The 20,827-nt window shown below is 43.8% G+C and overlaps 1 protein-coding gene across 1 annotated transcript in view; it reads left to right on the top strand.

Moving 5' to 3' along the window:
• Positions 1-20,827, top strand: part of LOC115786692 (N-alpha-acetyltransferase 15, NatA auxiliary subunit-like) — a 56,813-nt gene that overhangs the window by 2,689 nt on the left and 33,297 nt on the right. The window contains 20 exon segments of the mRNA XM_030739037.1: positions 4,495-4,599; positions 4,794-4,951; positions 5,134-5,268; positions 6,790-6,844; positions 6,847-6,942; positions 7,195-7,314; positions 9,009-9,082; positions 9,085-9,106; positions 10,129-10,235; positions 10,324-10,396; positions 10,507-10,676; positions 10,759-10,911; positions 13,282-13,410; positions 14,661-14,738; positions 14,740-14,878; positions 16,649-16,842; positions 16,932-17,040; positions 19,074-19,172; positions 19,277-19,420; positions 20,448-20,461. Coding sequence (XP_030594897.1) covers positions 4,495-4,599; positions 4,794-4,951; positions 5,134-5,268; positions 6,790-6,844; positions 6,847-6,942; positions 7,195-7,314; positions 9,009-9,082; positions 9,085-9,106; positions 10,129-10,235; positions 10,324-10,396; positions 10,507-10,676; positions 10,759-10,911; positions 13,282-13,410; positions 14,661-14,738; positions 14,740-14,878; positions 16,649-16,842; positions 16,932-17,040; positions 19,074-19,172; positions 19,277-19,420; positions 20,448-20,461 — 2,174 coding nt within the window.

Below are 20,827 nucleotides of genomic sequence, written 5' to 3'. Positions count from 1 at the left end.
CGCCGCAGCAGCGCCTACCGCACTACTCCACTTGTGGGGTAATGGGCGCCCTCTGCCTGCTGTGTATTGCATGTAGCTTTCTGCAATGGTCAGACAGGTTGTAACAGAAGGAAAGGGGCAGGCGGGGGATTCTCTGTCTCTCTGTCACTGCTTCACTAGATCGTCACACACACACAGCGCTGCCCCGCCCCCTTCTCCTGCGAGTCAAGTGAAGCAGTGATGGCGTGAGAGTGAGACAGTCAGCCGGGTTCATTCATTCATGCCTGTACAGTTTTGGCCTGGTTACAGCCAACAGTAACTGCTGAATTATAAATAAAGGCAACTCACCCAAAGCTCTGTATATTTACCTCCGCCAAGGAGGTTATGTTTTCGGTCGCGTTGTTTGTTTGTCTGTTTGTCTGTCTGTTTGTCAGCAGAATTACTCCAAAAGTTATGAACGGATGTCACTGAAATTTTGTGGAGCGGTTGGAAATGACAAGAGGAAGCAGTGATTAAATTTTGGTGGCGATCCAAATCACGATCTGGATCCAGGAATTTTTTTTAAGGATTCTTCAGTATTGCGGGATACAGGCAGAGCCTTCCCCTTTAAGAGACACCACCCACTTTTCTCTGCCCCGTGTGTGTGTATGCGGGCTAGCGTGGGAGACGAGCGCGAGGGAAAAAGTGTGTTCGGTGGCGGTGGAAAAAGGAATAAAAGTTCTGTTGCTAAAATCCTTCGACTTGCTGCATTTCTCCGCCTTGCTAAAGGTGACCCACATGGATGAGCAAGTTAGTTACCAGCCACGAGCCAAGCGAAGTAGAGACCAGAGGTCTCCCTACTACGGTTAGGAGCCGCGATCTGGTCGAGGTAACACACTATTGCGGGATAGGGGGTTATTGTTGTCTGGGAAAGATGAAAGATTATTTCAAAGTATTTAGATACACGTATTACAGCGTCAGTGACCCTATGGCCTTAGCGGAGGTTTGCGCTCTCTGAGTGCTTCTAGTTAAATATATATCACACCTGGTGCTATTAACATGAGTTTCAATGGAGGTTTTGTTGTGTTGGGCTGGCAACTGTCAGTCAGATCTGACAACCCTGTGGATGGGCGGTGGTTATAACCTATTCAGCTTCAGTGCAAATTACGGCAGATGGAAAGGAAAAGGTCAAAGCCACCAGGTGTGCAGTTTAGGAAAAAGAGAAAAGAACAACAGGAGAAATAAGCAAAGATGAAGGTAAGCAGAAGCTGTGTAATATTTCAGTTTCTTCCATGTTTTTTCAAATAAAATTTAAAAGAAATTCTGAGTGTGCCTGTGATGGTGGGGAGACCTTCAGTTAAAAGCTGTCTGTCAGACCATGGCAGAAAGCTACATGCACCACACAGCAGGTGCTCATTACCCCCCAAGTGGAGTAGTGCGGTAGGCGCTGCTGCGCGATTGCTATGGGGGGTTGGGGTGGGGGTGGGAGGGCGCCGGCAGGGATGCTCGCCCAGGGCGCCAAACAGGCTAGGACCGCCACTGATGTTAGCATTATATTGTGTTGGTTGCTGAGTAGGCTACTAATGTTGCCATGAGGGCCAATATTAGTTACATTATTTTAGCTTAAGCTAAAGGCTTAAATGTGTATATATAACATTAGCCATTTATTACATTTTAGCCTGTGGAACATAGCTGATTTGGTTTCAGCAGAAATAGTACTAACTTTTTGTATCTACAGTACTGTGCAAAACTCTTGAGCCACCCCTCACTTTTTGTATTTTGCTTCCAAGGAGCCGGGCTTGTAATTTTTAAAGTGTTTCAAAGTGGTTTTTCAGGCTTTCTGAAGACCTTTCAAAGTTTTTCTTTGGACATTTGCTGCCTTTTCACTCCTTTTCAGTCTAGTCCATTGTATCTTTTGGTACTTTGTTACTAGCAGCCTGTCACAAAACACAGTCTGTTTTCATATTTTAATTTCTTTGGTTGAATCTATGAAAACTGCCAAAGACAGCACAATTTTATAGACACAAAATTATATTTTTGCACCAGCAAGATGATTCCCAAAGAGCTATTAACTGAAAAGTTGATGTATCTTGGCAGTGCGTCCTCTCCACCTGTCCAGAAAACTGGACAGTAGAAAGAAGAGGCAGGCCTAAAAAACTATCTGCAGTAGATAAACAGTATCTGAATCTTAATGTCCTTAAACACAGAACATAAGACAACTTTGATCCATCTGCTGTTTTAAGCCTCATCAGAAATGGTCTCAGTGGAAAGGTGACTGTCGAGAAGCCATTCTTAAGAAAGGCTGAAGTATGCCAAATTACACAAGAACTTGAAAATCAGTGGCAACATGTTTTATGAAATGTTTGGTTCAAATTGTCATCAGTATGCATGGAGGAGGAGAAAGGTACAACACTTGGTGTCTACAGCCATATTTAAAACATGCTGGAGGCTCTGTCTGAGAGTTCAGGCTGGGCTAAGCGATAAAGGTTGTCATACCAAGTGATGATTTTAAAACTCGGTAGAATTGTACAGACTCTCTTTTGTCTGCACCCATTTCTCATTTTTCCTAGCAAAATGTAAAGAAATGAAGGGTGTTTCAAGGCTTTTGCACACTGCTGTATGTTACTGCCTTCATTTCTGGAAGAATTGCAATGCTGACCAAATTGCTGCCCTATGGTACCCATGGTACACAAAAAACAAAACAAAACCCCCCAAAACTGTTGTCGCGTTCTCAGTAGAGGTGTAACAGTTCACTGCAGTTAACCCATAACTGCGGTATAAAGGCCGAACAGATCACAGTTATTATACTGAGGAAAAAAAAAGATCTAAACAAATTGGAGGTCCGTCTGTTTTACCCTCTGTACCCCATAGCGGCCGTCTTACGTTTCCCTATAATGGTCATGGCTGGCTGTCGTGTTTCTACTACTGTTTGTGTATAAAAACATTTTGATACACATTATATTTTGGCATATTTTAATAATGACATCTATTTACTCTGGAGGAGGCTGTAAAACTTTGTGAAAAGAGTTCAAAACAAGTCTGAGCTGAGTTGTTAAGGATTTCCAGGACTTCTCTGTGTGTAACCAGTTATTTCAGAAAGAGCTGCTGATTTGGCTGTTTTTGGCTCGTGTCGCTGAAACTTTCTTCAGGGTGGATTGTGGATGACTCGGACACTTAGCACATAAACTCTCATATGATGTGAGAATGTAATCAAGCTGTTCATCAGAGGGAAAGTGTGATTTTTAGGAGATTAAATGGCATAATGTTAGCTTATAACCAGCTGTTGTTGATTAGCCTGTTCCTGTCAGCTGTCTGTAATCAGGAAGGTCACAGGTCTGATCTGCTGAAAATCAGTAATTGCGGCAATATTGGGAATAAAGAAGCATGAGGTGATAATAAGGTGATATGTAGCTATACCGCTCAGATGATAAAGAGATACTGATCTAGGGTCTGTTCTCATGAATCTCATTAGAAGAGGATTATTTTGTTAGCTTTTTTCCTGAGGAATGTTGTGTTGCTTTGTGTGTTAGTAGTGAAACAACAACAGACCTCTCACGTGATATGTAGACATTGATCAGTTCATCATCAGTTATCATTTTTCTGGTCAAATGTTGCTTTTATGTTCATTGAAAGGTTTTTGTTATTGTTTGCAGGAAAGAAAGAAAGAAATTCTAAGTCATTTGTTTGTTTTGGTCACATCATCATTTGATCCAGAAAAAATAATTTCATATATGCAAATAAACTGAAATTTATCCAACCGTTGCTTCTGTACCGCAATATGAACCAAACTGTGGAAGTTTTGGTACTGTTACACCTTTTAGCTTTCAGAATCTTGGTATTGAAAACTGTTCAGATGAACAACCCCAGGATAGCTGCACCATCACAGCAACAATCCAAGATGGCCGCTCTTTGAATCTGAACACTACACCAATATATACTGCGTTTGAACACGTTTCTCTATTTATGGCTCATTAAATAAACTGTAGATAAACCTTTGTCCATCTTTTATCTCCGGCAGACACAAGCTCGACACTGGCAACAAAATCTCTGGAGTTGTGGTTTTGTTGTGTTGACAGTTAGGGTGTGACATCATTCCCAGCTCTGATTTTCAGCATGTTAACACTTCCATAATGAACTTGAATGCAAGTTCATTATCGAATGAGCGGAACCGTACCAGCCAGCCTCAGGGCAAACGGTTTCCTCCATCTGCTGGGAAGCCTGAAAACCGGAAGAGTGGAGGCGGCTACAGCAGTTTAAAGCTTTGTTTTGGAATAATATTTTTATGTATCACACATGGCTCACAGTTCCAGTATCTATTATCAGTGTGTATAGTCCTCTCAGAAATGTTATCGGGTCGTGGATCAGGCTGTTCAAGACTGGCCGATGCTGATTACATTTTACAGCTTGAGAGAATGAAGTAATGATACACTGAATTACTTCAGCCACTATGTGCAGAGAGTAACATTGTGTAACAGTGGCAAAATAAATAACTCATGTCAGCTTTGAATGTGTTCCTCTCCCTTTCCTCTGCTCCAGAGACGCTGGCCATGAAGGGTTTAACTCTCAACTGTCTGGGAAAGAAGGAGGAGGCCTATGAACTAGTGAGACGAGGTTTACGCAATGATCTCAAGAGCCACGTCTGTATCCTTTCTTCGCTGCTTCAGTGCTCCTGGCTTTTGTTCAGTTAAATAGTGCAGCTACTGATTTCACCCTGAGAAACTGGTGAGAAATGCCTGCGTAACGCCTGCTTGGTTCTTCTTGTTTTACATATTAAGTAGTGGAAAGTGTGGGTGTGTGTTTGTGTGCGTTTTTCCATAACTGGCTCACCATACCAGGCTGGCACGTGTATGGCCTGTTGCAGCGCTCGGATAAAAAGTATGATGAGGCCATCAAGTGTTACCGCAATGCTCTAAAGTGGGACAAGGACAATCTGCAGATCCTCCGAGACCTTTCCTTGCTACAGATCCAGATGAGAGACTTGGAGGGATACAGGGTGAGTAATGAACAATAGACAATCCAGGTATAAGATAGAGGTCATTAGATGAGATTGAGCAAAACCATTACGCAGTGTCAGTTAATTCCCTCTCCAACATGCACAATGTGGAGAGTCAGTAAACATAGACAGTGGCGGACGTAACTTTGCTGCTTATGTGTGTGATGTCGCTCTCTCTTCAGGAGACTCGGTACCAGCTACTACAGCTCCGTCCAGCCCAACGGGCCTCGTGGATCGGATATGCGGTGGCTTATCACCTGCTAGAGGATTTTGAGATGGCTGCCAAGATTGTTGAGGAGTTCCGTAAAACACAGCAGGTGAGCAGCTCACAGGACTGTAAAGATTTATTTAAATATTACATATTTCCAAAGAGCAACAAGATGCAGCATAACCGTTTTTCATGTATAATCCTCTTTAAAAAGCAACAAAACAAAACCAAAAACAGAGCATCACTCCCATTAAAGCGGACCAGCAAAAAAGGGGCAAACTTTTTGCATCAAACATTGAGAATATATTTTGCTGGAGACAAAGTCTCGATTTTAGTAACCATGACAAAATACACGCCAGATAAGTCAGTGACTGTGCTGATTTACATGCGCAGACAGAGGAAAGGTTAAAAGCATGGACAGTATAACTACTGTGATGCCACTCGCTGGTTTCTGAACTCCTTTTGAAGCCTTGAGATGAACATGTGACAAGTCGTTAAAATACCAGAAATATGAACCGAGATTTACAAAATAGATTTAATTTTTTTATTCTGTATGACCCAAAACGAGCGACTAAGACAATTAACTCAGCAGCAAAGTGTTTAGAGTGGTCAAGAAGAAACCCTGTTCCCATATACTACGTTTCCACCTCCGAGGTGCCAGTGCTGGTGTCAGTTTCAATAAACCGGCGAAACACTTAAGAACGGGCCCGCGTTTCCACCGCGCTTTGTGAACTGATCCTTTACATATGAGTGTGGGCGGGTCCTCGTCTGGACACAGAGCTGAAAGGCACAAACGTGGGAGAACACGCTCCCCTTCTTGTGCTGCGAACACATTTTACGGTCCAAACCAAACTTCAGCGTTTTGTGTGCAGCACAGACAGCGATTAGAGCAAGATGACAGTACGCACTTTGTGTCCTTTTATCTGTGATATGAAGTGATACAGAGCAGCAAGTTCAACCTTAGAGCCCAACCGAATTCACAGCCGTGAAAATTTCATCGCTTTCCTCATGTAATGCACACCATGCAGTGAAATAGTGGTAGAAAACTTTATGTTGAGAATGGCAGAGTCACGCCCTTCTGTCGCTTTCGTCACACGTTCTTGGTTTGAGACCAGCTAAACTTGCGGGGCCCTGAGTTGAACCTGTTTTTTGGCCAAGCACTGAGTGTGTTTGTGGTGGAAAAAATGCTGAACGGTTCAAATACTGGCACCGGCACGGCTCCTGGTCAGTGAAAAGAGTCCATAGACCGGGGCAGGGCAGGTAGTGAGGCAGATAGCTATTGCACAGAAGGGAAAAGAGTTTCTGAAAGTGACTGTGCATCCATCATCTGTCTCCCGGGGGGTGGGGGTCCTAATCGACGGAGGTGGTGGGGGAGTGATGGAAGAAGCTGTTACAGTCTGCTGGAGCGTGCCTTTAATGTCCTCAATCTTTTCCCTGATGGAAGGGGATCAGTTTGGATGAGCAGGGGCTCTGGCAGTGCTGCTGGCCTCTACATTATAATAATTATATACTTTTGAAGTTCAAAGTAAAACATCCAGCCTAAGACATATTAGGCAGTCCACTCGGCCATGCTCCACTTGTACTTGTTTTGAATCAAGTTTTCTATTTTTTATGTGGTGTGTTTTTTTAGACATCGCCAGACAAAGTGGACTATGAGTACAGTGAACTGCTGCTGTATCAGAACCAGTTCTAAGGGAAGCCGGCCTGCACAAGGAGGCCCTTGATCACCTCAAAACCTATGAGAAACAGATCTGTGACAAGCTGGCTGTGGAGGAGACCAGAGGTGGGCTAGTTAAAGCGCTGCTCATTGAGTGTTTGGTTGGGGGTTGTGAAATAAGTCAGTCAAGTCTGCCGTTTTTTTTCTGGAAAGAGTGTTGAGCTCCTTTTGATAAGGAAACTATTTATTCCCTTCATTCTAACGTCTTTACCAACAAAATAGATTTGGTACCCTATTGAGAATAAGGCACACTTTCAGTGTGTTGTGTAGTTAGTGTTGAATGTGTGTAATCTCTGAGTGTGTGTGTTTGTGTTGTAGGAGAGGTGCTGCTGAAGCTGGAGAGATCTCAGGAGGCTTCAGAGGTCTACCAGAGACTCCAGGAGAGGAACCCAGAGAACTGTGCCTACTACCAGGGCCTGGAAAAGGCCTTAAAGCCGGGTGAGGACTTTTTAATCCAATATCACAGTTATTGTTATTTTATTAAAGGATCATGCAAATCCTATCAGTTTCACTTCTGTGTTTTAATCATCTGCTTGTGTCTATGTATATGATTATTAGTACTACAAATACTCAGGTATACTGACCATACTGTTATGAAAGCTGTCCTCCTCCAGTAGGGCTGTGCTCATATTGGCTGTGATAGTAAAAAACTATCAGTTCCTCCTTTGTCCCCGGGGGTCTCCACAGCTCCACATGTTGATTTGGGTTTTAAGTTGACTTCTAGGCTGGATGCTCTTCCTGAGGGCTGTACCCTGAAGCAGGATTTCGGTTTTTTCCAGCTAACTTCATGGTTATCCCTGGATTTTCTGTATGAAGGTGGTTCACTTTCTTAGCGGATATATTGCCATGGTAACTTATGGTGTGGAGCAGGTCAGGGTCAGATTGGAGATGAACAGGTGTGAATGCGCTGCCTGCTGACCGATCAGTTCTCCAGAAGATCGTGTCACCACTCTGTGAGGAACAAGTTTTTCAGTAGCTTTTCAAAATCTTTGGTTTCCCTAACGAGCATCAGCAATAAATATGTATGCTGGCTGAATGGTAAATGGATGTAGCGCTTTTCTACTCTACTTATGGCATGACTTCAGACATGTGAGGAGGAGGAGATACCAGCAGCTGGTGATGTGTGACCCAAATATCGTTGGGGCACTGGCTAACTGTTTTCACTAATAATCACTAATTAATCACAGCCATAATAAATTATCCAGCCCACGGGCCTTGAATTGACAACGTGCTGTACACCTAGTGGGGTAAACATTTCTTGTATTGACTTAAATATTTTACCTTTTGACTTTTATCAGGAGATTTTCACATTAAACATTAGAATGAGTAAATAAATAAACGTAATCTTGAGTATGAACGTGATGTTGGAGTCAGCACAGATGGATTGAAGTCTCTTTTGATTTGCTTCTTCATTTATTTACAGGGTTTTCAGCAGCTCCTTGAAATCGATTTTGTGCATATTAGTTATAGCCTGAAACTCCTGCTAATAAACGTACTGACACACTGAGACTCATTGTTGAAGAGAGAGTCAGAAGAACTTCCTGACTGGTTGGAGCACACATACAGCAAAGTGCTTCTTATGACTATGCTGAGCAGATAAGCAGCCCACACTGAACAACGCATCCAAACCTAGAGGCAGGCAGGATCAGCAGCAGCAGATCATTGATGTTCCTCTTCTCTGAGTTGAGAACCATAATCTGAAGCTGCAGTGCACGTTGAAGTGAAAGCTTAGCCTAGTCTGTGTGTGTGTCTGCTGAGCTGCAGATGTTAGAATTTGTATCAACAGCATGGATCCATGGAGCCTACGCTCTGTGTCAACAGGTTCAGGTGCTTTATTGGTGAGGGGAATGTATTCTTGGTCTTACTACAGCCGTCTTGTCTGCTGCTGACCGTGTTCTTTATGGCCACAGTTTGTCTTCTAATGCCTGCTTTCAACAAGAGAATTAACAGTTGTGTCTCAGACTGGTTTCATAACAAAACAGTGGATTTAGTGGACTTGTGAGGCTTCCCAGTGACCAGAATGCAGTAAAACACCTTTGGGATGTGGTGTGAATGTGTGGTACTAACTGTCCACTGCAGTATTGGTTGAGGATGATATGGTGCCTGATCATTTTTCTCCTCTGTCTCTTCAGGCAGTATAGAGGCACGTCAGAACATTTATGAGGAGTCCTGGGTAAAGTTTCCTAAAGGCCTGGTTCCTCGAAGAACTTGCCCCTTAATTTCCTTACAGGTAAACTTAGTAGGAATGGACTGATGAGGCTTGCATATATGCTTTTTGTCCTCCTTTTATTTTGTGTGTTTTTTTAAATACCACATTGTAATGATGTTATTCACCTATTCTTTTCACTGCTTATGTTTTTTTCTTCAACATTTTAATAGAGCCGTCAGCCTGCCAGGAACTACAGATAAAAAATGAGTATGGTTAAATCTGTCCCACTTTTTACTCCTAGTTTTACTGAGACAAACTGCTTTGTCTCCCCTCTCCTGCATTTAAGTCCTGCTCTTCTTTGTTTTCCTAATCCTCAACTGTCCTGACACTTTCATTGCTCACTAAAAAAAAAAGGTTTCCACTGACTCCTTTGCAGCAGTGTGAGGCTCCCTGCTACTTAGCTACCAGGATAATAGTTAAATAGATATTGTTAAAGTTAGTCTTACTTTAGGTGTTAGTGTACATCAGCTGAGAAGATTCTGTACCCTTCAGGGTGGGACAATACACCTTAGTTGTGTTTACAGAGAGAGGGATGGTCTCCAATAATCACTGGACCAATAATAACCCTGCAGCATCACCAGGGTCACAGCAGTTATGTTTTTGATAGGAAGGAGCTGTGAAAAGCAAATGTTACTGCTCCACTTTGTGCAGGTGTTGTGTACAGACTTCCACATAGCCCTGAAATCTTCAAGCTGCAGCCTGATGCTGGTTGGATCAAAGTAGCAACTTTGGAATGGTGGACTTGTTTGTCTTTGTAGGATTCATCTCCTCTAAAATATCATCATCAACAGTTAAAATTCATCGAATAACTCTGACACAACAAATAGGAATGAAGCAGCTGTTAGGGCTGCGGCTACAACTCAAAGAACCGGGATAGATACTTATACTAAACGGTCCTTCATTGTCTTTGTGTTTGCACTCAGAGTTGATGTCAACAATAATAAGGCAGCTCATGAGTTGATGATATGTTAGTGTAAATGACACTTTAGGGAGTGTAAATAATCTCACTTTGCTGTATCTTTGCTGTGTGTTGTGCTGGCCAGGGGAGAAATTTCGTGAATGTCTGGACAGCTACTTGAGGATGAACTTGAGCAAAGGTTGCCCACCTGTCTTTACTACCCTAAAATCACTCTACGCTGATCAACAAAAGGTATGCAGGATGACCTTTAAAATAACTGCTTTTATTTTGAAAAACTTGTTCAAATATAAAGGGATAAAGTTGTTTTCTCTGTATGCAGGTTACAGTTATTGAAGAATTAGTAGTTGGCTATGAAACCTGTTTACAAAGCTGTCGAATGTTTAGTGAAAATGGTGAGTGCTGCTTGGTCATAACTTTTTCCATCACCTTTATTTTTGTGACTTCAGTAAATGACGTATAAATGTGTGGGGCTCAGTGAGACTTATATTGAATGTGTCTACAGATGATGGAAAGGAGGAACCCCCTACCACCCTGCTGTGGGTACAGTATTTCCTGGCACAGCACTTTGACTTCATTGGCCAGCCCGGCCTGGCTCTGGAGTATATTAATGCAGCCATCGACAGCACACCCACACTCATTGAGCTCTTCCTCATCAAGGCCAAGATCTACAAGGTTTAGTGGAAAGCTTTGTACACACAGATGCTATTTTATGCCCTTTTTTCATCTTTCCTAACCTGCTTCCTCTGCACTGCAGCACGCAGGCAACATAAAGGAAGCTGCTCGGTGGATGGACGAGGCTCAGGCCCTGGACACTGCAGACCGCTTCATCAATTCCAAGTGTGCCAAGTACATGCTGAAGGCTGGCCTCATCAAGGAAGCAGAGGAGATGTGCTCCAAGTTCACACGAGTAAGAGAGATGGCATGTGTTATTGTCCCTGAGTGCTGTCAGTGATCGAGAGAGAGAGTTTGAATGTGACGGGCAATGAAGGTGTAGACCTGAACTGCTGCTGTTTTGTCTCCAAGTTTGAGGACATATTTTTGTTTGTTTGCAGCTTTTAACTATATTGATCTATCGATCAAGATAGAGCTAGGTAGGCGTGTACATGTATATGGTATGTAGTTTGCCGTGTTTCTTCTTGATGTTGCCGTCACTTGGAATTGCTACATCTATCACTACGGTTTTCTTTCTTCCTCTGCTTGTCCGGTGGGTTAGCCATCACAGGTTTGTCTGTCTGTATCTGGACATCCCACAGGGTCTTAGCTCTGTTATTTTTAACCACCCGTGGAGCCATATCCCACTTTGCTGAGCTTTGGCCCCTGTAGGCCATAGCTGTGGATGGTGGGGGTTACCCCTCTACTGCTCCTAGCTGGTTGTTGCTGCCTCCACCAGGATGTTGGTTCCAGGGAGCGTGGTCAGATGTTATGGTGTGGTTGTTGGACCGTTCCCTTGGCCCTGTTCTTGGCTCATGCTGGGGTGGCCGGCCTTTGACGGCGTGAGCTACTTGTTGTCTCTGGTTCTCTGGGGCCCCTCCTCCTTCCTCTTGTGGGGTGCACACACAGTTGCCATCTGGATGGGATGCGTGGCCTTGGGTCTTTAGTGCTTTTGGGAGGCCGTGGACAGCCTGGCTCTCCTGGGTCTTTTTGTTTTTCTGTTCGTTTCTTTTGTTTATTATTGTTTGTCCTTTTTTGCATGTTTTCTTGCAGGTGGAGCAGTTGATACTTACTTGTCTCTTGTCACATCTCTTATTTTTTTTCCCTTTTCTGTTTTTTTCCTCTTACCTGCCAGCTCTGGTGTTGTTGTATTTCACATGTATACATGTGAATAAAAATGATTAAATGAATAAAAGAAAAAGACTAACAAGAGCAGGTGTTTACCTATAGGTGTTTCGTGGCAGTGGCACAGTGGGTAGGCGCTCGCCTTGCAGACGGAAGATTGCAGGTTCAAGCCCCTGTACCTGCGCTGCGTTGTGTCCTTGGGCAAGACACTTAAACCACATTGCCTAACGGTAGCGCCCGTCTCTGGCTGCATGACCGCAGATGCTCGTCTCTGGATGAGTGAATCTGGAACGATCATTTCATTGTGTGCCTTGTGCGCACACTGACAGTGAATCTAACATCTATAGACAGTTTATTAAGCTCATCTTGGGAAAATTAATTAAAAACAGTGCATTCAGTCTTTTTTTTTTTTTTTTTTTGCATTTTTGGCCACAGTGGCTTTTATCATCAGTGGAGAGTGACAGGAAATGGGGGAAAGATACAGGGGAAGACATGCAGGCAAATTGGCGACGGGCCGGGACGCAAACCCACGCCGCCCGCACCGCAACGCCGCATGTGTATGTGGTCGCCGGCTTCACCACTGAGCCACCCAGGCGCCCACAACAGTGCATTCAGATAATGATTCTGATCATAAAAGCTGCCAGACAGGACAGGTTATTGAAAAAATACCATGACATTCATTCCTGTGATGAGTGGATGCAACAGGGTGGTGAACTGGTCTGCTGGCAGTCCAGATCTTTCACCAACTGAACATATTTGGTGCATCATGAAACGACTGTTGACTTAAGACTGTTGAGCAGCTAGAATCCAGTTCTCTGTCAAATGTCCGGCAACTAGTCTGAGTTCCCAGATGTTTACAGACTGTTAGAAGAACAGGGGATGTCCCACAGTGGGGAATATGGCCATGTCCCAACTTTTTTAAGACACATTGCTGCCATTAAATTCAAAATGAGCTAATATTTTTATTAAAATAGTCCATTTTCTATTTAATCATAGATATTTTGTCTGTTATCTGTGAATAAAATGAGTCTGTAGATTTTGTTCTGTTTTGTTTGGTATATTTACATTTTACACAGCCTCCCAATTTTGGGGGATTTGGGAATGTAAAAAAATGAAACTAATAAAAACAAACCTAAAACATTTCTGAACAATTAAAAAATAAACTGAAATGAGCAAACCCAGTGTGGAACATCAAACTCTGGAAATGAACTGAAACCAAATTTAAAGCTAATGAAAATAGACATCTATAAAAATAGATTGCATTCCCTTTTGTATCACTCTTTGTGACACAGCCAATGTAATACTGCTGAGCTGAAACAATGCTGCTGCCAGCTGAATGCTATGAAGTCAAATATGACGGTCAAAGCTGGATGTGATCTGAGTACATGAACCTGGTTATTTACATAAACCTGTCCTTCAGCTACCTTTACTCCAGCTCACGTCATTGGCCTCAGTTTGTCTTTGGCAACACAAAGTAATAGCAGAAGTTTGTGTTTTCCAGGAGGGCACGTCAGCGGTGGAGAACCTGAATGAGATGCAGTGCATGTGGTTCCAGACAGAGTGTGCCTTGGCCTACAAAGGCATGAACAAGTTTGGAGAGGCCCTGAAGAAGTGCCATGAGATCGAGAGAGTGAGTTTGTTGTTTATATTCACACATTCCACCTTTGTGGTAAATGCAAACATTTAAATTAAATGTAGGAAACCTTTGTTATGCCTTGCTAACTGCACAGCTCTTTGATCCCAGTTAACTCACATATCCTCAGGCTTCTAGCCAGCGGTTGATCGCCCGGCGCTGCGCCATTCTGAGGTTGTCTCTTGCGCCGGGCTGAGAATTTCACACGGTTCACTATCAAAACTGTTCTGTCACTGCAATTAGCAAGTGGGCGCACTCCGCACACACCACCCCGTCATCGATACCAGACGGATTTTTTTTTTTCTTTCTTTCCCCTCTGGCTAGATCATTGCACTATAGTATTATTTCACCACAATTTGCAATCTACCACCGGGCACGGCCAGGTTCGTTCACAATGTGCACACGGTATCCTGCGACAGTCCTGTTCACATTGATTTTGCGGGACAAAACAGCAACCAGCGTGAAACTGAGGGTTTCTTGATGTTGACTCCCTGCCATCATCATCATCACATGGTCCAATCAGATTCAGCTGCTTTCAGTGACCTGCAAGACCTACCATTATCACAGAATATTACATACATATTATCCAGCTGTTCACTGTCACTGAATTAGCAAGCCGGCACTGCATTTAGCAGTTAGCATTAGCAAGCTAATGCTAATAACCCCCCCCCACTTTCCAACACATGCGCACCGGGGCTGAAATTTTTTTCTGGCTAGAATCCTGATCATGTATAAGTGACTTGAACTGAACAGGGTTGAAATGGCTGGAGAGCCATTTTCCACCCTGCCTTCACTTCTCCTCCTCCCTGCTTTGTGTTTGGAGCTAACAGTTCCAATAGTGAACTGTGCAGTGCCGGGCAATCAGCTGCTGGCTAGAACACCATCTTTGCACGAGTCTTTGTGGGAATGACAACTAATCACTTCTACCTCAAACTAACACGTCTCATCGTGTCAGTAAACTGTGTGTGACACACACCAAATCCTCCATTGGTCCGTATCATGAGGGACTACAATAAGTCATGTTTGTGGTGTTTTTGTGTGTATTTGGTAGAAAATAGAACTTATGTTTGATCTGAATCCTAAAAACTTCAGTTCAATGATACCTCCTGTGTCTAACATTCACAGGTGATTTCTACAAATCTCAATCTTAAAATTCAACCGAGTTTACCTACAATTGTCGTTAACGTCCGAGTGCAGTTCTCTGAGCATAGCTGCTGATCATAGCTGTCCCTCCTCCTGTCCATCAGCATTTTGTGGAGATCACTGATGACCAGTTTGACTTCCACACCTACTGCATGAGGAAGATGACGCTCCGCTCCTACTGACGTGGACCTGCTGAAGCTGGAGGACGTCCTGCGGCAGCACCCGTTCTATTACAAAGCTGCTCGCACTGCCATCCAGATCTACCTGACCCTGCACGACAAACCTCTGACTGACAACAACAAGGAGAGCCAGGCAGACACCGGTCAGTGTGTCTGTGTGTTATTTAGCTTGTGAAGCGCAGATTGTTAAAGAAGATTTTATTGTTTTCAGAGCAGCCCAGGGAGTGTGTTGGCATGTTCAATCTTTGAGAGATTCTTTGCAAAGATGTGTAGAGCACTAGTTGCACAAGTTGAGTTTTATAGCAGAAAGATTTTTACACATTTCCCTGAAAGCTGCATATAACAAAAACCTGCTTCTGTGCTCTGTAATTGGTTCATAAAAACACAATTTGCAAAGCTGGGACAGTGCAGAAAATGTACAAAAAAACTGAACAAAAAAACCCCAAAAAGCAAAGAACGAAAAATAAAGTTAACACTTCTCAGTTTTGCAATTTGATGTCATTAGGTCCATTCACACAGGGATAGCATTACCTGGGAATTCGCCTGTGATCTCCAACAGATTCGCCATATCTGTAAATAATAAAGGAAAAGTTCCACTTCAGATTATCCGCTATATTGCACCAAACACAGAGCTGCTATTATAATAGTCCAGAACTATTGTGCATATTTTTTTTCTTTTTGCCTTCCTTCATCCTCTCGACAGTCAGTGTGGGGCTTTGTTGGAACTACGTCTGAAATTTTAGACAGCATGTCAGGTGCAAATTCACACAAGACTTGGGCTGTGCTTTGCAATACAGTCCAGCAGCAGTATAGTTACTCTCTGTGTTACTGCAGCGTGAACTCTGACTTACTGCTAGCTGTTCAGATAAAATGCTGTGCCTTCATTCACAGGTGTGCTTACAGGTTGTTACTGACTGGCGGGTTGTTTGTTGCTGTATTTTAGCTGCGCAGAGTTACCACATTTATCAGTGGCATTTGTGCACATGGGTGTAGCCAAGTCTACTTATTTTCATTATGAGAGATGGTAACAAATTACAATCTTTTTTAGACTTGCATATCTTTGTACATTTTGGTTTACATTCTTGCTTTGGTGTTTGTTCCAGTCATAACCACTGGAATGAACACACTGAACCCACCCAGCCCACATTGCTTGTATGTCAGTTGTCTTGAACCTCAAAACGCTCCAATAGAGAAAGTTAAGGATGAATTTTTTCCCCATCCATTCATTTTCTTCCACTTGTCCTTTTTAGGGTTGCGGGAGCCTATCCCAGCATCCATAATACAAGAAGCAGGGTACACCCTAGACAGGTCAGCAGTCTGTCACAGGGCTAATTAAGCTAAACCCCACTGCATGAGAACCCACATAGACACGGGGAGAACATATAAAGCTCCACACAGAAAGGCCTCGCCCATATGGTGGATTCAAACCCAGGACCTGTTTGCTGTGAGGCAATGGTGCTAACCATCATGCCACCATGCTGCCCCTGTGTTTTTTTTTGTTTGTTTGTTTGTATGTTTTTGTTTTTGTTTCTTCTTTTCCTCTCCCAAAAAAGTCTATTAATATTGTGATTTTCTTTTACCATTATTTTGAAAGTATGTTTTTGGCTAAAATTTGATCAGAACTGTGTAGTAAAAGTCTCACACTGTGACAAACAAAACAGGTTTTATAATTCAGATATTAGATATACAGCTGATACTAATCTTCACTGTGGCAGAGGGTTTCAGAAAACTTTGGCTTCATTTTGCACAGAGGGAAGAAGTGGTGATGTCACCTTGTGGTCTTCAGATGTAGCGGGCACACAAAGCTCGAGTGTGAGGCACAGCAGGGTTCTATGGCTGAATTTTTTTTTTTTTGTGCAACATTTAAAAATGAGCAAAAATAATAGGATAGCTTTTCTCTTTCTGCTCTGTAGAAAATCTGACAGACAAGGAGTTGAAGAAACTGCGCAACAAACAGCGAAGAGCCCAGAAGAAGGCCCAGTTAGAAGAGGAGAAGAAGAACGCAGAGAAGGAGAAGCAGCTTAAGAACCAGAAGAAGAAGAAGGAGGATGACGATGAGGAGATTGGCGGGCCTAAAGAGGAACTAATACCAGACAAACTGGCCAAGGTGGGCTCATGATTTCTCGTTGTGTCGGCGTGGCAGGTGCATCTGGCCTCACTGATACACATTAATAATGGAACAACTTTCTCTTCCAGCCAGAGAATCCTCTGGATGAGGCAGTCAAGTTCCTGATCCCTCTTAAGAACCTGGTGCGCAAAAAGATCGAAACTCACCTGCTGGCCTTCGAGATCTACTTCAGGAAAGGTCAGACTGAGGCTGCCAGCACTAAAACTCCTCTACAAAATATTTAGTGGTACCAGCTTTTATTTTGCAGATAATTTACCCACTTACTCAAATGCACACCTCCAGATCTATTTGTACTTGCTTAGCTTCCTGCTACTTGTCTGTAAAATGACAGTAAGCTCGATTCTGTTCTGTTGTCTCTCCTGTTTCATTGCCTAAAGCCAGACTAGGTGATCCAGAAGGATCTTTAGTTTATTCTCTCAGTAACGTGATGGTGCAGGCTTCAGGATTAGTGCAGAGCAGCGTTTGCTTTGATACCAGCTCTGCAGATGAAGATGCACCTGGGAGTGTTGATGATGAGCCAACACATTTAAAAGCAGAACTAGAGCACGAAGATGACAGAGTTGTTCCATTATATGTGCTCTGAATCATCCATCCGTATTTCTTTTCTTTTGCTTAATCTAAGCAGTCTAAGCTGGGACGCTCAGACCTCCCATGCCCCAGCCAGATCATCCAGGGGGGACACCAAGGCATTCCCAAGTGTGTCCTGAGACTGTCTGGGTCTCTCCTCAGTGTTACATGCTCAGAACACTTATTAGGCATCTTAGTCAGATATCAGTCTCTCCAGCATGTCCTGGGTCTGCCCTGGGGCCTCCTCGCAGTAGGACATGCCTGGAACACCTCACTCAGGAGGTGTCCAGGAGGCATCTAGTCAGATGCCTGAATCACCTCAGCTGGCTCCTGTCGATGTGCAGGAGTAGCAGCTCTGAGTCCCTCCTGAATGGCTGAACTCCTCACCCTATTACTCAGGGAGAACCCAGCTGCCCTTCAGAGGAAACTTATTTCTGCCACTTGGATCCACAATCTTAATTTTTTGGTCACTACCCAGAACGTGTGGCTATAGGTGAAGGTGGGAATATAGATTCATTTAAATTTTATTTACATAGTTCCAGTTCAGAGCAACAGTCACTTCGAGGTGCTTTATATTATTTGAGGGAAAACCCCAACAATCAGAGAACCACCTCTGAACAAACACTTGTTGATAATGAAAAGGGAAACCTCGTTTTTAACAGGAAGGAACCTCATGCAGAACCAGGCCGACCGGGTGGTGGTAAGGGGAAAGAGAAAAGAGCAGAGAGACAGGACAAAAGGCAAACTATGGGGAGAGAGCCAGAGTTGAATAATTACTGATGATTAAATGCAATAGTGGTATGCAAACACATGTGGCGTGAAAAAAGGTGAGGGGAGAAGAAATGCTCATTGCATCATGGGAAGCCCGCAGCAGCCTGAGCTCACTGCTTCATAACTGAGGGACAGTTCAGGTTTAACACCGAATGTGTCCCATGTGACACAACATACTTCAAAAGTGCCGCCGTTCGCAGACTTCCGGCAACAAATACCGTAATACCCCTATATGGCTGTGACGCGCAATTTCTGGGCTTTCAGGAACCGTTTGCATTTTTTCGATAGGACAAACGGTTGCGGAGTTACGGTAATACGCCAGCTGATCAACGTTCCTTTGATCAGCCGACTCCGAGCTGATACGCCACGTCTCAATCAGCTGTTCGCCGCTATTGAGGGCAAGAAACGGGCACTTCAGCAGCGATCACCCGGCGTTAAACCTTTGCCTCTTATAAAGTAAACCGTCTGTGTTACAGTGCTTTGACTTGCTCCACCTTCTGGACTTTGCTGCACAATGTTTCCTGGTGTGTGATGACGTGATAGACTGTGAGCTCACATGTTCAGGTCTCCCCTGCATCTTCTCCCGCATCTGTCCCACCACTCTACCAATTCCCACATCACAGACAAACAGGTCCTCTGCCTCCCAGCTGGTTTGATAAGCCCTGTTTTTAAAGTCCACTTTTCATTTGGCTATTTCTGGGGGTCAGGCTAGCTTAAATGTCACAGTAAGCACATGGAACAGAGGCTGATTGGCTCGCACAAAGCAGCGTGATAACAGAAGAGATCTAAGATGGACAAAGACATATTTTTAGATGCTTTAAGTTCTGCAAAAAAACACACAACTTTAAATTTGTCTCTCTCCCTTTCTCCAGAGAAATACCTGCTGATGCTGCAGTCTATCAAGAGGGCTGTCGCCATAGAACCTTCTAACCCATGGCTGCATCAGTGTTTAGTCCGCTTCTTCAAAGGAGGTGAGTACGACCTCCTGTGAGCTTCATGAACTGTGCTGCATTGTCAGGTTGTTGCTCACCTCTTAAATCTTCTCTGGGCTCCGTTTGTCTTATTGTACGTACAGTGAGTGAGAGCACGGACCTGGCAGAGGCAGTGAGAACAGTTTTGAAGCAGGAGATCTCTAGGCTGTTTGGAGAGAGCAACCCTCAGAGCTTCAACAAGAACTACCTGAGCCAACACTCCAACTCCATCCCGCACCGACTGGCTGGTACGGAACGCACAACATTTCCCTGAATCTCTGACAGAAGTGAAGAGGGCCGTGACCCTGTGGGTGCAGATGTACCAGAAATCTCCTTAATGTGTGTCTGAAAGAGAGTCTTTAGAGGTGACACGTAATGGCCTTCTGTCAGACTGCAGGTCTGTTGTTATTGTGATTGAAGTTCTGTTCTCCCTTACCTTGTGCGTAGGGATTTGTCCAGCTAGTCAACTCAATGACTAATCGTCATTATTGTCACCAGTCGTACCAGACATACTGGTCAGTTAGCCTAATTGTCAGTAACAACCTGTAATTGATGTAAATGGTTCTCCTAAATGTTATGCAGCGATCTGCCACCAGGTAGCGCTGCAGCCCTGACATCATTATAGAAAAATGCCATAACTGATATTTTTATTAGGTCTCATATTGTTAGTAACCTGAAGCGCACTCAGGAAGGAAAAATTTTATGTTTGTGTTTGGCCGGTGCTGCATGTAAAACACTGGGACACAACTGAAAGATAATTAAGACACCCTGCACAAACATAAACGTCAGCAGCATCAGCCACTAAGATCTTGTCAAAATTGATGGAATTATAAATGCAGAAAATTACAGTCAGATTTTGATCCATCATGCAGTGTCATCTAGAAAGAGTCGGATTGACAGTAGGTTCATTTTTCACTATGAAAATGCAGCCAAATACACTGCCAGTGCAGTAAAAGCATACCTGAATAAAAACACACACAGTGGAACTTTGTCAGTCGTTGGCCTCTCCAGAGCCCGGACCTCAAGATCACTAAAGCCCTGCGGGATCAGAGAGCGCTTTGGAATGTTCTTAAAGAAGCCCGGAGAAGTCTTCCTGCTTAAAGAAATGAGAGCGTTCAGGCTGTGTTGATGAATGAAGGTGTTCATACTAAATACTGACGTTCAAGCTCATTAGAACTGTACAAACTCTGTCAGTTGTTCCTACATGCCTGATGCTCAGTGTTGTAACTAGAGTTTGGAATCATTGTGTCTCTGTTTGTGTTTCTGTGTTCTCAGCTGCTAAGATGATGGTCTACCTGGAGTCTTCTTCTGATAAGATGGCCTGTGAGATAGCCACAGCCCTGGATGAATCGCTGTCTGGACGGAGCATCCAGGTTTGTGATGAGTTGCTGTCAACACTCTGTGATAGCTGCTGTGCGTCCACTGTAGTTCAACTGAACTGACTGTGTGTGTGTTTGCTGCAGATCTGTACCGAGGTGCTCGAGCGCTGCGTGACGGCCAGCTAGGTGAGGGTCAACAGAAGGCAGCTGAGGCTTACCAAGCCGCCTGTCATAAGATCTATCCCTACAGCCTGGCCTTCATGCCTCCTGGTTACCAAGACAACATAATCATGCTAATGGCGACCTGTTGGCAGGAGAGCACGAAGACATAGTGAA

This window comes from Archocentrus centrarchus, chromosome 10, assembly GCF_007364275.1.
Source record: "Archocentrus centrarchus isolate MPI-CPG fArcCen1 chromosome 10, fArcCen1, whole genome shotgun sequence".
Taxonomy (NCBI): Eukaryota; Metazoa; Chordata; class Actinopteri; order Cichliformes; family Cichlidae; genus Archocentrus; species Archocentrus centrarchus.
The sequence above is the reverse complement of the archived record's forward strand: the minus strand, read 5'-3'. Positions and strand labels throughout refer to the sequence as shown.